Raw genomic sequence first — 18,224 nt, 5'->3', positions numbered from 1 at the left:
AGATATATATATGTATACATATATATACACACATATGTGTGTATACATATAAATTGTATACTATTTCTGATCAATACTTATTATTAAAAAGATGACAAATAGCATATTATCTACTCTGAAGGAGATAATAGTTTAATGGTGGTGATATAGTATGTGCACAAATAGGTATAATAAAAGGGAAAGTGAAGTGGCTTCAGGGAAGAGTGAGCTAAAGGAAAAGGAAGAGTCCAGACAACGTATTAAGGCAATATTGAGAAAGGAGGGACCACTTCATCTTGGAAGTTCATGGAAAGTTTCATGGAAGCGGAGGTAACACCCCATATGTTTTTCCCAGCTCAAGACCCACCTCCTCCGTAAAGCCCTCCCTGAGCAGCTCAGCCCGTGTTAATCTCTCCCGGATCTGAATTCCTGCAGCACCATCTATTCCACACAATGGAACACAACTTTCAACTTTTAAGGTCCCTTCCAATTTTATAGTTCTTTACTTTGATCACTATTGCTCTAATAATAAGGATGGAAAAATCATTGCGTAGCTCAGTCCTACAGGCAGCAATTTTGCAAAAGCTAACTGTGAAAGAAGGTAGTTACAGAAATAATATTCCCAAGAAATTTCAATGACTATTTTATGTTGAGCAATTAGAGAGTGGAGAACCAAACACTGAGAAAGGTTTTTGATTCCAAGCAAGCTTGAAGTCTTAGATCCAGCTGAGTCAGGAAGGATCATTTGAATCCAAGTCTGGAGATGAGGACAGGGAAAGATTAAATAATGATAAATAACAGTTAAAGGTTAGGTGGAAAGGTATCAAACTATACCCAAGTACTTACTGGAGGTTAACTACTTCAGATTTAACATTTCAGTGATCTGTAAGTGTGGGAACTCGATCCACCAATACAAATCATAACTCCTTTTAACTAGTAGTTAGTCTAAAGTTCCGTCACTGAAAAATCCATCAATCTGCAACCAACCTGCTGCTAATAATAACTAGCATTTATATATGGCTTCAAAATCCACAAAGCACTTCAGATGTTATCTCACTTGATATTTATGTAAGTGCTAACATTATGCTAAGAGAAGTGACTTGCATATACAACTAGCAAATATCAGAGGCAGGATTCAAACTCAGGAAGTCACTCTGCCACCTAGTTGCCACCCTAATTTAGGCAAGCTGATCCTTGAACAAGAGATATTCAGTCCATTAACAGCCCTGTACTTAGTCTTTCCAGCTTGGGAGGATTTCACACAACTTGTTTTCTGTTTCTAGTGTATGGGGGAGGACAAGCAGGAAGGAGAAGAGCCATAAGTTCATATCTTGTAAAGATCGACTAAAGGAAATAGAGATGCTTAGCCAGAAAAAGAGATGATTTTCAGAGATTATAGTTGACTCCAAGTGTATGAAGGGCTTTCACATAGAAGAGGAATTATTAGGGCCAGAAAAGACTAAAAGGGAAAAAAGGTACCAGTAAAACATTTTTAAACACAAAAAGAAATTTAGAAAATGTTTAAAAGAAAATTAATTGAACTTGTACTGCTTGAACCAAAAAGCAGAAAGAGGAATATTGAATAGAAGTTACAAAGGGGAAAGTTCATGCTCAATATAAGAAAAAAGTAACTAAGAATAAGTCCTGTACTAAAGGAGAATGAGCTATCTGCAGAAGATATTAGATGACCCCTTGTCAGGTACAGTTTGAAAGAAATTCTTACTGAGGAATAGATTGGATTAAATGGCACTTGACATCACTTTCAGCTTTGAGAATCTGTGATTTTGTAACAACCTATGATTGTTTCCATGCAACGACAAATATTGTATTAATTATGACTATTTTTTCATTTAATATTTGCTTCATAAGATGATCTTACTGATTCATGTTGCTATGTTTCACTATCTTATTGAAGACATTATTTTTGAAATTATAGCAGTGAAAAATTAATATCTATATCTGAATCTCATCTAAATAAATATATTGCAAATTTGTGTTCATAGTCTTTGAATTGATGTGAGATATTCCTCTGAATTATTTATTAAACTACATTTTATCTCCAGTAGATATGAACAGAGAAAATCGAACCAATATTTCTGGATTCTTCCTCCTGGGTTTCTCTGAGCTACCAGAACAGCAACAAATTGTCTTCTGGTTGTTCCTGTGTGTATACCTTGTCACTATGGTTGGGAACCTGCTCATCTTGCTAGCCATTGGCTTAGATGCTCACCTTCACACCCCCATGTACTTCTTCCTGGCCAATCTCTCCTTTGTTGACATTTGCTTTTCATCAGTCACAATACCCAAGACACTGGTGAACCATGTATTGAAAAGTAAATCTATCTCTTATGCAGAGTGTATGGCACAGATATATTTCTTTATCACTTTCATAAACATGGATGGGTTCCTTCTGGGAGTTATGGCATATGACCGCTATGTGGCCATCTGCCACCCACTCCACTATACCACTATCATGTGCCCTAGATTCTGCATCATTTTGGTGATGGTATCATGGGTCATCACTCACCTGCATGCCCTCTTACATACCCTACTAATGGTCCAATTATCCTTCTGTGCTGACAACACCATTCCCCACTTCTTCTGTGACCCATACCCCATCCTGAAGCTCTCCTGTTCTGACACTTACCTCAATGACTTGATGGTGTTCACTGTGGGTGGGATGGTGTTCATGACTCCATTCATGTGTATCACTATCTCCTATGCCTATATCTTCTCCAAGGTAGTAAAGATTCCATCTACTCAGGGGATAAAGAAAGCCCTATCCACATGTGGCTCTCATCTCACTGTAGTCTCTCTCTTTTACGGGGCTATCATGGGAGTCTATTTGCGCCCATCATCCTCTTACTCCACTCAGGACATGGCTGCCACAGTTATTTTCACTATGGGAACTCCAATGCTCAACCCTTTCATCTACAGTCTAAGAAACAGAGACATAGAGGCAGCCCTGAGAAAAATAAAAAGAGAGCTTCTAAAAGATTCTAGAATCGCAGATTTTTAAATCAAAAAGAGACCTTAGCGGATATGTAGTTGAACCTATAATAATTACTCAAGCTCCTTTACCTCCTGCCTTCTTTCAACCCTATAGCCGAGGTTAATCAATCTTAATTGGCAGACTTTGACCACCTCACCCCAATTTAGCATCTATGCAAGTAAAATATAAAGATCCTGGAATCTATAGAGTGTCAGCTCAACTTCAAGTCAGGTTTGATTCTGATCAATGCTCTGAGCCTATACAATGTGCACCTGGCAAGATGGCTATTGCCTTGTTCTGATAGAATCATGGATTCTCAAAGGTCAAGGGACTTCAGATGTCCTCTAATTCAATGCATATCTGCCCAGGAATCCTCTCCACCACATCCCCAGCAAGCAGGCATGCCAACTTAAGGTAAAGATTTACAAAGCATAAGAAACTCATTACCTCCCAAATCAAAACATTCCACTTTTTGATAACTCCAATTGCTGAGAAGTTTCTCCTCATATTGAGACAAAATTTGCTTCCTTGTAACTCTCACCCAATGCTTCTAGTTCCATCCTCTGGAATGAAGCAAAATAAACTTTCCTCCCTCTGCTGTTTGACTAAACTTCAATGACTCCAAGACATCTATTATGTTGTTTTTCTATCACCCAACCCCAGTGTTTTTTTCTACTTCAGGCTAAGCATTCCTACCTACTTTGACTTATTCCCTTTTGACATGGTTTCCACTTATTTTGGCATAGTAGTCACCCTCATAATGACTTGGTCTAGATTATCATTAATCTTCCAGAAGTATAGCACTCAAAACTCAATAATCCTAATGTAATCTAATCAGGACAAAGTAGAATAAATTCCCTTATTCTGGTTACTATGCTTTGCCCCAAACATGTTTCTCAATTTGGTCCATAAAATCTTGTCTTATCTTAATGGAGCCTCAATCCCATTAATGTTGTGGGGTCCTATGAGGGGTATTGATAATCCACATTGAATTTCCTAGAATTCTGATGACCTCTTACACATAAAGTGTTGTCTTCTCCCCCACTGTGTATCTATGCAATGTATTTTAGAAACTCAAATATTAGATTTTAAATGAAGTCCTAAGTATAAAATTTTACAATAACTTTAATAACCACATCACTCCCTTAATAAAAAAAAGAACTTAAGTGGATAAGCTTTACCTACATGGCAAGTAAAATACAAGTTATTTACCTACCATTTGAAGCTCTCCAGAATCTGCTTCCAACCCATCTTCCTAGCCTTGTTTCTTTCCATTCCTCTGCATTCCTTTTACATGCCATACTGAATAACTCTCTCTTCTCTAGTTTCATCCAGCCCTCTGTGCATTCATTTCCTTACACATGTATTCCCTATTTGTAAGAAGATATTAGAGCTAACCCAGATCACTTCAGATATAGGTGCCAACTTCTGGAAGAAAATATCATATACCCCACCACCACCACAGAGGTGGTTGGAACAAGTTTCATTTTTTTAATCTGCCAGAGTAAGTCATTAGCTTTATTCTCTGCTCAGCATGCAGGGAGGGTGAAGGTGCAGGGCCTGCCCCATCATTAAAGGAAAATCATTGAAGGCTAGAGTTTAAATCCCCAGAAAACCATGGGAAGAAGTAAAATGCAACATACCTGACCTTCAGGTAACAAGGATTATTACAGGCACTATTATATATTCATTTCCCCTGGGAAAGATTGTTGTCTTCTTCAATCAAATTCCATCTCAGGGCCACTTCCTTCTCAAAGTTTTGCCTATTCCCTGCAGTAAAAATGTTCTTTCACTTCTCAAATGATCACCTAGGCATTTGTCCAGACCTCTCCTTTCACTCCGGTATACTACATATTTTATACTTATCTATATGCCCAGTTCATCTCCTGAATGAAGTTTCAGCTCCTAGAAAGCATAAACTATGGTTGGTTGGGGGGTTTTTCCACTTTATGTACTGAGCACCTTCAACAATGTCTTATGTACAATGAGTGCTTAATGAATGTCCTTTGAATTTACTTGTATCCATAGCGAGTAGGTGGCAAAACCAGGATTCAAACCCAGGTGGAATAATAGCAAATCCACGTGTTCTCTTTCCATCACATAATGCATTTCACAAGGATCTCTTGGAGATTTTGTCAAATGCATGTTGGACTGTATCCATACTATTCTTGTGGCATTCCCCTAATTCAAAAATCTAGCAAAACCTCATCAAAAAACAAAATAAACAAGATTCATTTGGCATGAGTTATCTTTGAGGAACCCATTCTAGCTCACCATAATCCCTTCTTTCCTTTCCAATAACTCACCAAAAAGTCCCTTTAATAAATAATCTATTCCTGCATTTTTTTCTACTGTTGAAAGTCAAATGCACTAACCTAAGACTATCATCTAAAGAAGTCTCCCTTTGAAAATTGGAACACATGCGGTTCTTCAGACCTTTCTCATTCTCTTCTATTTGTCAAAGATCACTGACAGAGTCAGAAATTATACTCACTAATTATTTCAGTATATTACAAAGTAGTTATTCAAGACTGGTGACTTGAACTCATTGAGGGCTCCTATATGTATCCTTAGCATGTCTTTATCTAGCTTGCATTTTTATTCCCAATTCAATATGCTTTATCTTTCCAAGTCTTGAGATCATTTTTCTTGGTAAAGAAAAAAGGAGCAAAATAGGAACTGAGTAGTTTTGCCCTCTATCTTTAATCGTTTATCATCATCCAATCAACTTCAAGAGATTCTCCTATCCTTTTAATAATCTTTCACTGACAAAATAGAGTGGTCCTCTGTCATCAACTTCTGTCACCTAGCTCTAGTAATTGGGTTTCCATACGGCTGTCCAAGCCTGAGTCCCTACCATTCTTTCATTCTCATTCCACTGTTGTTCCGGAACTTGAATCTTGCCTTGCTCCCCAGATGCTCCCAAGGCCTGGAATCATAATTCATTCTTGCATTTGGAATCCTATTACTTGCTGCTGACTTTGTATACCACTAACTATCTGTGCCTGCATCTCAGTTTCAATAAACATTTATTATGCACCTACAATGCATGAGGCTCTGTGATAGACACTGGGCTTAATTCTGTTGCTGAAGTCACTTAACACCTGACTATAGGATCAAATAACATATGCAAAGTGCTTTGCCAACCTTAAAGTGCCTTATAAATGCTAGCTATAATCATTGTTAATATTACTATTATAGTCTCAGCCTCCAAATTAAAAATCTTGATAGTCCAATTCAAGGACCATAAATTTCCTATGTGAATATCACTTCTCTTTCTGGGTTTTATATTCCTCCATTGCTAAACCCTCTATAGACGTGGCTAGGCTGGTCCTCAAGGAATAGATTTACATTCTATTCCTAGGTCTCTACTTGAAGACGTACCGGTATAATAGAACCAGGCAAAGCTTGCTCTATGCTATCATAAGCTTCAAAAATCCAGGGTCTTCTCCATACTATCACTAGATATTAAAATGGGATTTTAATGAAATTATTCACGATGCACTCCCCCCAAAAATCACATATTATAGCCTCTTCACATATCTTCGTGTTTTTCCTGCTACTCTTTAAACTCTACACATCCCCTAGATCCCAACACAGATCCACCTCCTCCGTGAAGCCTTTCCTGACCATTCCCAGTTCAATATCTCTTCTTGCCTTGGAACTTATACTCCCCCTGCTGTCTATACCACTTTTTTTTATACCTGTCTACTTATCTTTTGTTGTGCACATCTCACTTTCCAAATTCAATTCGAATCAGCAAACATTTGGAGAATACATGATAATGTAGCCTAAAAGTCTTAGTGCAGTTTGAGAACTATTAAAGATTAAAACCATACTGACTTTTGGGACATTGTATTTATTCCTAAGTGTACTTCAAAGTTCCTGAGCAAAGGGACCATGTCTTAAAATTCTATATTCCCATAGCACAATACATTCTGAGGGCATTCAGTCAATGTTTGGTTATGTTTTTTAAAAGCATTCTCAAGTTTAACAATATTAGTTTTTATATTTAAAAACCATTCAACCAGTTATTTTGAACCATTTCCTTCTTAAATGGCCAAAGTGCAAGGAGTCCTCACATATTTGTATATTTGTGGTATTATAGACTAGATGATCCTTAAGGTTCACTTCTGATCTAAACCTACGATTCTGTGACCATGGAGGGTAGTTTCTAGTGAAAAGGCTAGTAGTACTATCCTGGATCCCATCTTGTTCTATGTATTTTATAAGCAGTGGCTTAGGTCTGTAGTTCATTATGATAGTAACAGCAATGATGATAATGAAAAAGTGATGATGAGGATAAGGATGACAATGATGACGACAACAGTGATGATGATGATGGGCCTGGAGTCAGGAAAATCTGAGTGCAAGTGCAAATCTGTTTGCTTCAGTTTCCTCAACTATTATTGGTGATAATAATAGCACCTACCTTCCAGGGTTGTTGTGAGAATCCCATGAGATATTTGTAAGGCACTTAGTACAGTGCCAGGGAAATAGTAGGCATTATATAAATGCTATCATGGTGCTCAAGATTTTAGTGATGATGATGATGATAATGATGATTGCGATGTCCCCTTGTTAATGTCAAAATTTTATGGGTTGTCATGTGATTGCTGTTGTGTTATTAGTGTTGACCGAAAAAAGATATGATGAATACTATGAATTTAACAATATATTTCAATTTATTGAATCTTATTAGTTGTTCAAGCATCTACACAAATTTGAAAAATAGTGATTTGGGGAAGAGATGTGGGGGGTTGAGGCAATGTAAAAAAAATTAATTTAAAAATAATCAATACGTGTACAAAACACCAGTTTACATAATAAATATTAACTAATACTATATTATTTAATGAAATAGATCTCTTGTAATAACTTTCTTCCCTGGGAGTCATCCTCTCTCCAGTACCAAACTCACCCAGCCAGATTCTTGTGACTGTAGGTTAAGAAGCATGGACTTGAATAAAGATGAAGAAAGCATGAATATAAAATGAGTGATGATTTTTAGATGGGAAGGATAGAAAATGCCAACCTGAGAGGCTACAAAAACTGAAACCATTATTTCAATTAATTGAATTTAATAGGCAGAAATGTCAAAGTCCTATTTTTAATGAGGTTAAAAATAAACTTCCCAGACACAGACTCACAGACTCAGAATTGTAAGGGACCCCAAAAGCCATCCAATGCAATCCACAGCTGAACAAGAATCTACTCTGCAACATAGATAGCAAGTGGTCATCCAATCTGTACTTGAAACTTCAAGTGAAGTTGAACTCACCTCCTTCTGAGGCCACTCATTCTGCTTTAGGGCAGCTTGAATAATTGGAAAGTATTTTTGTTACGTCAAGGCTAAATTTACTTCTTTGTGACATTCATTCATTGTTCCATGTTCTGCCCACTGGAGCCATCAAAAACAAATCACATCCCTAAACTGTATGTCAGCCCTTCAGATACTTGAAGATTCCTAACATGTGTCCCTAAGACTTCCGTTCTTCTGGGTGAACATCCCTAGTTCCTTGAACTCATCTTTCTATCCTATGAGCTCAAGATTTTCACCATCCTACTTGTCCTCCTTGGGAAACCTCCAGCTTATCACTGAACTTCCTAAAGCAAAGGCAATATGCCCTAGTTAAGATAACGCTCAATTTGGAGACAGGAGATTTAAGTATGAGCTCTGCTTCACTAGCTGTGAGATCACCTACACAACACAACTTGGGAGTATCTCCAACTCCTCATCTGTAAAATGAAGGTATTATTTGCACTAACTTCTTCACAGGCTTAGTGTGAGGAAAGTTCTTTGCAAACCCTTAAAATGTGTTTGCCTGTGTAAGACATGTTTGTTCACATGAGGCAGTTAGGTGGTGTAGTGCATGGAAAGCAGGATTTGAAATCAGGAAACCAGACACTCACCAGCTTTGTGGCCCCAGATAAATCACTTAGTCTCTCTCAGACTCAATTCTTGCATCTGCAAAATTGGAATAATAGCATCTGCCTTACAGGGTTGTTGTGAGGGTCAAGTGAGATAATATTTGGAAAGCACTTTCCAAAACTTAAGGCTTCGTATAAATGCTAGCTCTTCTTCTTGTTATTTTCTAAATGATACTTAAAGGCAGCATGAATCTCTGTAATCCGGCCCACTCTCCTCTAAGGGATATTTTAATTTCTGATTTCTACCTTCAGGGGAGGAAAAGAAGGGCCATGGCTAGGTACATGTTCCTTCCCTTTCGTATACAAAGGAATGGTAACTAGCATTATATCTATCTGCCTTCCCCCACCAAAAAAAAACATCGCTGGTCCAGTGATAGAGTCTGTTCCCTGGTCACTCTTAAGAAGGTAGGGTAGATGCAAAATTACACTGATTGGTTTGATTCTTTTCCACCAAATACTGGTTGTATTTGTTTACAAGTAGTAAATAGGGAGTAAACTCACTCAAACAAATAGAAGTCAGAAAAAATTTATAGATTAGAATAAAATAGAATACATACAAAGGGAATGAGGTCTCCAACTGAGAGTCATATAGATATCTCAACTCAAACTAAAAAAAGAAGCCACAAAGAAGAGGAAATACCCAAAAGTCTCTTGTGAGGCAACTGAAAAATCCAGGACAAGTTAAGGAGCTGCTTTCCCCTACTTGTCTGAAGCTCCCAAAGTCTTTCCACGTGTCTCTACTGAAGAATGCCTTGAACCGTATATGTCTCTCCCTCCTTGAAGTTTTAACACCAATTCTACCTGTCATACAGGAAAGCCATATAATATGAGCATTCTGTCTTCCAATTAGAAGGCACATCTCCCTCTTCAAACGCAGCAACGCACATGTCACAGGCATGAGCAAAAGGCCCATTACAAAGAATAGAAATGTCAGTTATTTTTATGATGGATCAGAGTTCTAGGTGTGGATGGACAAAAACATATTGACCTAATGAACACTAAGATGTTTACTATTACATATTCAGTTAGTTCAGTGTACATTACAGAACAGGAAGAAGCAATGTGGATACAACTGACCTACTCTATCAGTCTCATTTATCATAGATTGTAGTGATTTCCACAGAAGAAGTGAAGCCATACTGTGACCCAAAGAAAACAGGGCCTCAGACACAGAAATGTTTGGGAAAAATTCTGGCCAGAAACAGAATCACAATTAGTAGAAGTAAGGTACATGGCACTAAAAAAACGCTTCCTAAAGAGCCTACATCAAAAGCCTCCAAGAAAAACACGAACTGGTCTCAGGCCATGGAAGAGATCAAAAAGGATTTGGAAAAGCAAGTAAGAGAAGTAGAGGAAAAAATGGGACGAGAAATGAGAGTGATGCAAGAAAACCATGAAAAACAAGTCAATGACTTGCTAAAGGAGAACCAAAAAATCCTGAAGAAAATAACACCTTAAAAAATAGACTAACTCAAAGGGCAAAAGAGCTCCAAAAATCCAATGAGGAGAAGAATGCCTTGAAAGGCAGAATTACCCAAATGGAAAAGGAGGTCCAAAAGACCACTGAAGAAAATACTACCTTAAAAAATGCTTCCTACCCAAGTTGAACAGAAATAATTAGCAGTAGTCCTAGGATTGGATAGAGGCATAGGGGTTCTATTGCTATTGTACTCATGTGCTTTTGTATATTTTGTACCTAAAGTGTTCCACTGATTGACCTCTATTTTGCTACCAATACCAAATTGTTTTAATGATTATTACTTTGTAGTACAGTATGATATCTGATACTGGAAAGCCCCCTTCCTTTCCACTTTTAAAAATCATCATCCTCAAGATTCTTAATTTTTTGTTTCTCCACACAAAGCTTATTATTATTTTATCAGTATATAAATTATTCTTTCAAGAGTTTAGCATAATACTGAAAAAGTAGATTAATTTAAAAGTATTGTCATTTTTATTATATTGCCTTGACATACTCATGAGAAAATGTATTTCTCTAGTTATTTAGGACTCTTTCTACAAAGAGTATTTTACAGTTAGATTCACATGATCCCTGGAAGAACCCTCACAGATATATTCCCAACTATTTTATACTACCTTCATAGATATAACTCCAAATAGTTATTGACCTTTGGTCAATTATGAGTTCAGTATACATTACAGACCAGGGGGAAGCAACATGGATACAAGTGGTCTACTCCACAGGCCTCATTCCTCATAGATCATGGTGATTCACACAGAAGTGAAGCCATACCATGACCCAAAGAAAATGGGGCCTCTGACACAGAAATGTTTGGGAAAAATTCTGACCAGAAGTAGAATCACAATTAGTGATTCTATAGTTATTGACAATGGAATTTATGTTTCTGGGCTTTACTGATTATATATAAGAATGTTAGTGATTAATGTGGATTTATTTATCTTATACCCAGCAACTTTACTGGTTATTCATTATTTAAATTCATTTTAGTTAAATCTCTAAGATTCTTTAACTACACCATCATATCATCTTCAAAAAGTAATATTGTTTCCTCTTTTCCTATCTTAATCTCTTCAATTTATTTTTCTTATCTATTGCTATAGTTAGCATTTCTAGCACAGTTAAATATTAATGGTGATAATGGTCATCTTTGCTCTATCCTGGATGTTAATAGAAGGGCCTCTAACTTTTCTCCATTACATACAATGTTTGCTATAAGTACAATATTTACTATGTTAAGGAAAGGTCTATTTATTCCCATGATTTCTAGAGCTTTTAATAGAAACAAGTGCTGCATTTTGTCAAAAGCCTTGGCCAGCTCTATTGACTTAAGCATATGCCTTTTATTATTTGTATATGGATGTGGTTTATTATATTTATTGTCTACCTTATGTTACACAACCATGTGTTCTTTGTAGAAACCCTACCTAGTCATAATGTATAATCTTTCTAATGTGCTGTTGTAGCCTATTTGCTAATGTTTTACTTAAAAATTTTACATCGATTCTCATTACATATATTAGTCTATGGTTTTCTTTGTTTTGCTATATTTTAATAATACAAAGACATTGGAGATTTCTTATAATTATAAACCATAACAGTGAAATTTTTCTTTGAATGTTTGATAGAATTCAGTTGTAAATCATTTGATCCTGACTTTTTGACCAATTAAATAAAATAAAATGAATAAATTAGAGGAAATATATATACTTTTCAAAAATATTAGATATCCAGATTAACAAAAGAATAGGTAATTTAAATAAGCCAATTTCAGCAAAAGAAATTGAACAAGCCATAAACAAACTCTCAAAGGAAAAAACAACAGGACAAGATGGATTTATAAGTGAACTCTATCAAACATCAAAGAAAAAAAATCATTCTACTATTATAGAAACTTTTGGCAAAAATAGCAAAGACCCTTCCAGACTCTTTTCATGAAACAAATATGGTTTTGATACTTAAAAGAGGGAAAGAAAATCAAAGTAAGAAAACTGTAGACAATATCTCTAATAAACAGTGGTACAAAAAATATATTAAATATTAAGGAAGAATCTGCAACATCACATTACAAAGATTACGTGCTATGACCGTGTTCATTTCAAACTAAGAAATTAAGGTTGATTCAACATAGGGAAAATATAAACATAATAGACCATATTAATAGCAAAAATAATTAAAACCATATGATTACATCAATAGATGCTTAAAAGTTGTCTTACAAAATCTAATTTTTTAAAAATACTAGAAGGGAAAGAAATAGACTTTTCTTTAATGTGAGAAGTAGTATCTATATAAAACCAAGGGCAAACATTCCACATAAAGGAGAAAGGTTAAAGGCCTTTCCAATAAGAACAGGTTAAAGTAAGGATGCATATCATCATTATTACTACTTAACATGATCCTAAAAATATTATCTATAACAATGACACAAAAAAGAAATAGAGGTAATAAGCAAAGGCAACAATAAAATAAAGCTACCACATTTTGTAGATGATACACCATTCAAGCTAAAGAATCCTAGAATCAACTAAAAAATGATTGTAATAATCAGTATTCTCAGCAGCTTTGAAAAATATAAAATAAATAACATAATATGAATCATTAACACTTCTGTATATTATGAACACAATCTAGAAGGAAAAAATAGAAAAATTCAATTCAAAATAACTTAGAATAACAAAATATATGGGAATTTACCAGTCAAGACACTCCCAGGAACACTATGAATGCAACCATAAAACATTCATGAAATAAAAAAAAATAGATGGAAATAATAGAGGAAATATTAATTGCTCATGACAATAAAATTAAAATGACAATACTATTTAAATTTATTCATTTGTTCAGTGCTTATCCATCAACTATCAAAGGGATTATTTCATATAACTGGAAAAAATCACTCTGAACAATGCAATGAACAACTATGATTCCATTAAGATAAAGCAGGCTACTCACAGACTTACAGAGGGGTGATAAACACAAATTGCAGTATAAGACATACATTTTCAGACAGAACCAGTTTGGTGTTTTGTTTTTCTTGACTATGCAAATACCAGAGCTCTGTTTTGCTTTTTATCCAGTGGAAGAAAGGGAGTAGAGTGAGGAGAGATAAAGATATTGAGACCAAAAAAAGAAAAAAAGAGAGAAAAAATGGTTTGATGAGATATCTTTTTAAGAACCCACACAAAGAAAGGGGCAAAAGGAAGGCTAGAAAGAATAACCCAGAATAGCTTGAAAGCTACAGGTTGAAAATTGTTGACTCATATTGAGCTCGAAATAGCTTAAAAATTTCAGATTGCATCAGGAATACTTTCAAACTGCATCTTCATCATTTTTCACTTGTGAAGTTGAGTTATTTTTTTTACAACCCAATTGTAGGACTTTACCTTTTTTCCTACTTTAATTCTTCATGACATTTGGCCCAATGGTCTAATCTGTTGGGAAATTTGGAATTCTGATTGTTAATTAATATATTTTATGCATCTCATCTTTGTATCACCTGAAAATATGTGTTGCATGCCATTTTTCACCCAAGTTCAACAAAAATGTTAGACATTGACAGATTCCTAGAATAAATACTCAACAGAGTCTTACGTTATTTGGTATGCCTGGTGAAACACATTAACAATATTTCATTAAAAGAGTTCACAAGAGGTTGTATGGAGTAGTTTTAAGGGAGGAGTTCTACTACCACAAAAAAATTCAGAATAATTGGCCAAGAGGAAAAAGTTGTAGTATTCCATGCTCTTCACAATGTCTTCCAATGCTACCTTTCCAAACTCACCTTTAACTTCTCACTTTCGTGTGCCAAACTCTTTACGTATACACGGTCTACCACAGTTGTTTTTACATTAGGCATTTAATAAATATTTGTTGCAATAATGTATGACATTCTCTGTATTTTTCTCTGCCTCTGTTTCTCTTTCTCGTACACACACACACACACACACACACACAAACACATGCACACACAAACACACACTGAACACAAACATCCCACAATAGCCTCATCTTGTTTCCATACATTTTTGTTATAATCTCACATGTCCATTCATAAAATCTCTGAGGACAGTAACCATATATTCTATATTCCACTTTCCCTAGTCCTCTAACAGTTCAGAGTTGTGCACATAGAACATGTCGAATAAATACTTGCTTTTTATAAAATTGCATCAAACCCTGGAATTCACAGGTTTTAGGAGTCAGGGAAGACAGAAATCAAGGGACAGTTTTCCCTCTGAGAAGCTTCCTCAGAGCCCCTTTCATGTCCTGGTTCCTTAGACTATAGATGAAGGGGTTGAACATAGGAGTCACCACAGCATACATCACTGTGGCCACTGAGTCTTTGACAGAATAGGTTTTCACAGGTTGCAAATACACCCCAAATAGGGTACCATAGAATAGGGAGACCACAGCCAGATGTGAGGCACAGGTAGAAAATGCTTTGTACTTCCCAGTGGCTGAGGGAATCCTCAAGATGGTCTTGACAATTTGAACATAGGAGATGAGCATAAGCAGAAAGGGAACAATGAAGAGGAGAGAGCCTGTTGTGAGTAGAACTGCCTGGTTGACTCCGGTGTCAGAGCAGGCCAATTGTAAGAGGACATACATTTCACAGAAGATGTGACTGACTTCTCTGCGCCCACAGAATGTCAAGGTAGCCATGAGGATTGTGTGGGTCAGTCCATAGAGAATGGAGAGGACCCAGCATGAGACTAGCAACAGAATGCACAGTCTGGGGCTCATGATAGTTGTATAGTGAAGGGGACGGCAGATGGCCACAAAGCGGTCATAGGCCATCACAGCCAGGAGAAGATTGTCCAGAGCCACCAAGGAAACTAAAAAATACAACTGTATCAGGCACCCAGTGTAGGGGATGGCCTTTTTCTGGGTAAATAGATTCACCAGCATCTTGGGAACTGTATTAGACACAAAGCAGACATCAGTGAAGGAGAGGCTGGCCAAAAAGAAGTACATGGGAGTGTGGAGGTGAACATCAGAAATAATGGCCAAGATAATCAGCAGGTTCCCAGCCATAGTGACTAGGTACATAACCAGGAATAGTCCAAAGAGAAATCTCTGGCGTTCTGGATCCTGAGTGAGGCCTAGGAGGAGGAACTCAGAAACACTGGTCTGGTTTGGAAAGCCCATATCTCTGTGTGAATGCAACAATGACAAACATTTATGTAGCAACTACTGGGTACTAGGTTCCTATACATTAAAAAATTTTATATATGAATAAGTGACTAATAATTATTTGTTAAATGAATACAAGTATAAATGAATACATTTTGAAATTATGAATAAATGCATGAATTATTCAATTTAATTCAGGAAAAATTAACTTTGCCTTCTAAGCACTTGCAATATGAAGAAAAAACCAAAAGAGGCATTACCCTCAAAGAATTTAATGAATTGTGAATAAATTCTGATTGCATGTATATACAAAAAGGCAGCAGGAATGGTGAATAGGATGCTAGATTTAGAACGAGGAAATCCTGGAATCAATTAACACCACTGATATTTACTAGCTATGTGGCCATGGGTAAAGCCTTTAAATGCTCTGAGACTCAGTCAGCTCTCTAAGACTGTTGGTGAAGAATATTGACATATTTGAATTCACTTAGGCCACTCGTTTTGAGAAAAAGACTGGGCAAAGTGTTGCCTATAATTTCAGATGAGGCCACTTTCACAGCTGTTTTTGCTTAGATGATTTTCTCTGTTGTAAAAGAGTATCTAGTTTCAGAGTGAGGTGGCTTTAAGGTATATAGAGAAATAATTAGGAAAGTTAAACAAACATGACATCAGCACAACTTATGTTATAAAAGTTTGAAAAGAAGAAGCACTGATAAGGCTTGGTGACAAACTAGATGGTGGGGAGAAGTCAAGAGGAGGAGAAACCAAAGATAACTTGATGATGCTCAGCCTAGGAGCCTGGGAAATAGGATTGCTGTGAAGGAAGGACAATGTACTGGGGACAGTGGTAAGTCTGATTCTGTACAGTTTGAGTTTCAAGTAAAGATGATAGGATGTACAAGGAGAGGTATTGTGTGGGTGTTGGAGGATACAGAAGTGGGTGAAGAAGAGTCAGTGTGGCATAGTAGAAAAGAGCAGTGAACGTGGACCTAGGTGAGTTGAAATCCAAGTTCTGACAGTTACTAACAGGGGAACTGCACACACGGTTACTTCATTATTCTGAGGCTGATTTCCTTCATCTGTAAAATGCTAATACACATACCAACCTATCTCCCAGAGATTGTTAACTTGTAAACTTTTAAGCACTATGTAATATGTCTGTTACTATCGATAAGAGACATAGGACTGAAATATAGACAGCGCAGCATCAAAAACATTTTAGTGTCTGGGTAAGAGCTAAAGGAAACCCTGTCAAAATGCAATAAAATAATTAATGACATATGCTGTCAGGGGAGAATTTTCCCTCTGAATAGTTGCCTCACATCCCCTTTATGTGCCAGTTCCTTCGACTGTAAGAAATAGTGGTCAGATAAACTTTATGGGTCTGGGAGTATTTCAGGGGATGAACAAACTGTTTGTACTGATCTTACTTGACATTCCATTCTGCTTTGTGCTCCCAAACCCTGGAGGAGAGGAACCAGTGACGTGTAAAAGGGAGACATTCAAACAGGTGGCCATATTTTATTGCCCAGGTTTTGGTATGAATATTAAACAATTTCTACAGTAAATAGAGCTCTGGGCCTGGAGTCAGGAGGACCTGAGTTCAAATCTGGCTTCAGATACTAGCTCTATGATCCTGGGCAAGTCATTTAACCTCTTTGCCTTAATCCACAGGAGAAGGAAATAGCAAATCACTCCAGTATCTTTGTCAAGAAAATCCTATACAGAGCTATGAAGAATCGGACACTGCTGAATGTCTGGATAACAACAACAGTAGCTCACTGTTGGGTCAAGTTGACCCACTGCAGGAGATGCTAGGAAAAATATCCCCATTCTGCTGGGAGGTTGGGAGAAGGTGGGTCATGGATCTACTGGGCCTGAGACAGTGCCATATCCCTTACTTGACCTCAAGAGGGATACAGAAAGAAAATAGGCAATAAATTTTAAAACATCCAGATGCTTCTAATAGATTACTTTTATGCCCTTTTGATTCTTTGAAATAATGTGCATTATTTGTGAATTTCCTTTTTCCCTAGTAAATTAACCTGGAAAGAGCTGCACATGGACTCCAGAGAATGTTTGCAGAGGGACTGATGAAAGAGAGATGGATGTTTGGAGCTATCCAAACCTGACAGTCAGGCTAAAAGAAGACCATGTAGGAGTTGGGACAGGGGGACAGCCGAGAGTTAAAGCATAATTCTGCACATGAACTACATCAAGGCATAAAGCAATGGTTTAGAAAGGAGACTGTAACCCAGGACAAGAGAGTGCTCCATGTACCCAAGCTATAGTTATTAGCAGAGTCTCACCCTGGCTCTCTCATATATGTCTATTCAATTACCTTATTCTGCAGGCTTAAATGTCTGTACGTCCATGGACTGGAACCCAACACTCATCTCTTCTCAGTCCCTAACACAGAGTCATGAATATAGCAAGTAATTGTTAATTGAATTGTATAATACTGGTTATTAGGTATTATCATTACACTAGTAATTTGTGTTCTTGCAAGTATAATAAAAACTAATACTTTATATAACAGTATGTTACATAAGTTGTTTTCCTCATTTAGCTTATTTTTCTTCATAGTGACTCTCTTAAGAGTATTAGAGTGACATGCCCATGATCTTGCAATACATCACAGAACAGACCTTTGGACCCAGATCATCCATACCAAGTTTCAGTCCTTTCTTCTATACTATGCCATAT

The 18,224-nt window shown here is 36.6% G+C and overlaps 2 protein-coding genes and 1 pseudogene across 2 annotated transcripts; 1 reads left to right on the top strand and 2 right to left on the bottom strand.

The window, feature by feature from the left end:
- LOC118841651 overlaps positions 1-18,224 on the bottom strand; it is a 1,013,973-nt pseudogene that overhangs the window by 889,979 nt on the left and 105,770 nt on the right.
- Positions 2,048-5,379, top strand: LOC118841666 (olfactory receptor 1361-like). Its single transcript, XM_036749243.1, has 2 exons — positions 2,048-2,957; positions 5,354-5,379. Exons 1-2 carry the CDS (start codon positions 2,048-2,050, stop codon positions 5,377-5,379), a joined length of 936 nt encoding a protein of 311 aa, XP_036605138.1.
- Positions 14,601-15,533, bottom strand: LOC118841306 (olfactory receptor 1D2-like). The gene has a single exon (XM_036748678.1). The coding sequence runs from the start codon at positions 15,531-15,533 to the stop codon at positions 14,601-14,603; it is 933 nt and encodes a 310-aa protein (XP_036604573.1).

This window comes from Trichosurus vulpecula, chromosome 3 (genome assembly GCF_011100635.1).
Source record: "Trichosurus vulpecula isolate mTriVul1 chromosome 3, mTriVul1.pri, whole genome shotgun sequence".
In the NCBI taxonomy this organism is placed as follows: domain Eukaryota; kingdom Metazoa; phylum Chordata; class Mammalia; order Diprotodontia; family Phalangeridae; genus Trichosurus; species Trichosurus vulpecula.
This window is presented reverse-complemented; position numbering and strand designations above follow the sequence as displayed.

Coding starts and splice junctions, on each gene's coding strand:
- LOC118841666 (XM_036749243.1), top strand. CDS start 2,048: ATGAACAGAGAAAATCGAACCAATATTTCTGGATTCTTCCTCCTGGGT. Junction 2,958..5,353: donor GGCAGCCCTGAGAAAAATAA/AAAGAGAGCTTC, acceptor CTAACCTAAGAC/TATCATCTAAAGAAGTCTCC.
- LOC118841306 (XM_036748678.1), bottom strand. CDS start 15,533: ATGGGCTTTCCAAACCAGACCAGTGTTTCTGAGTTCCTCCTCCTAGGC.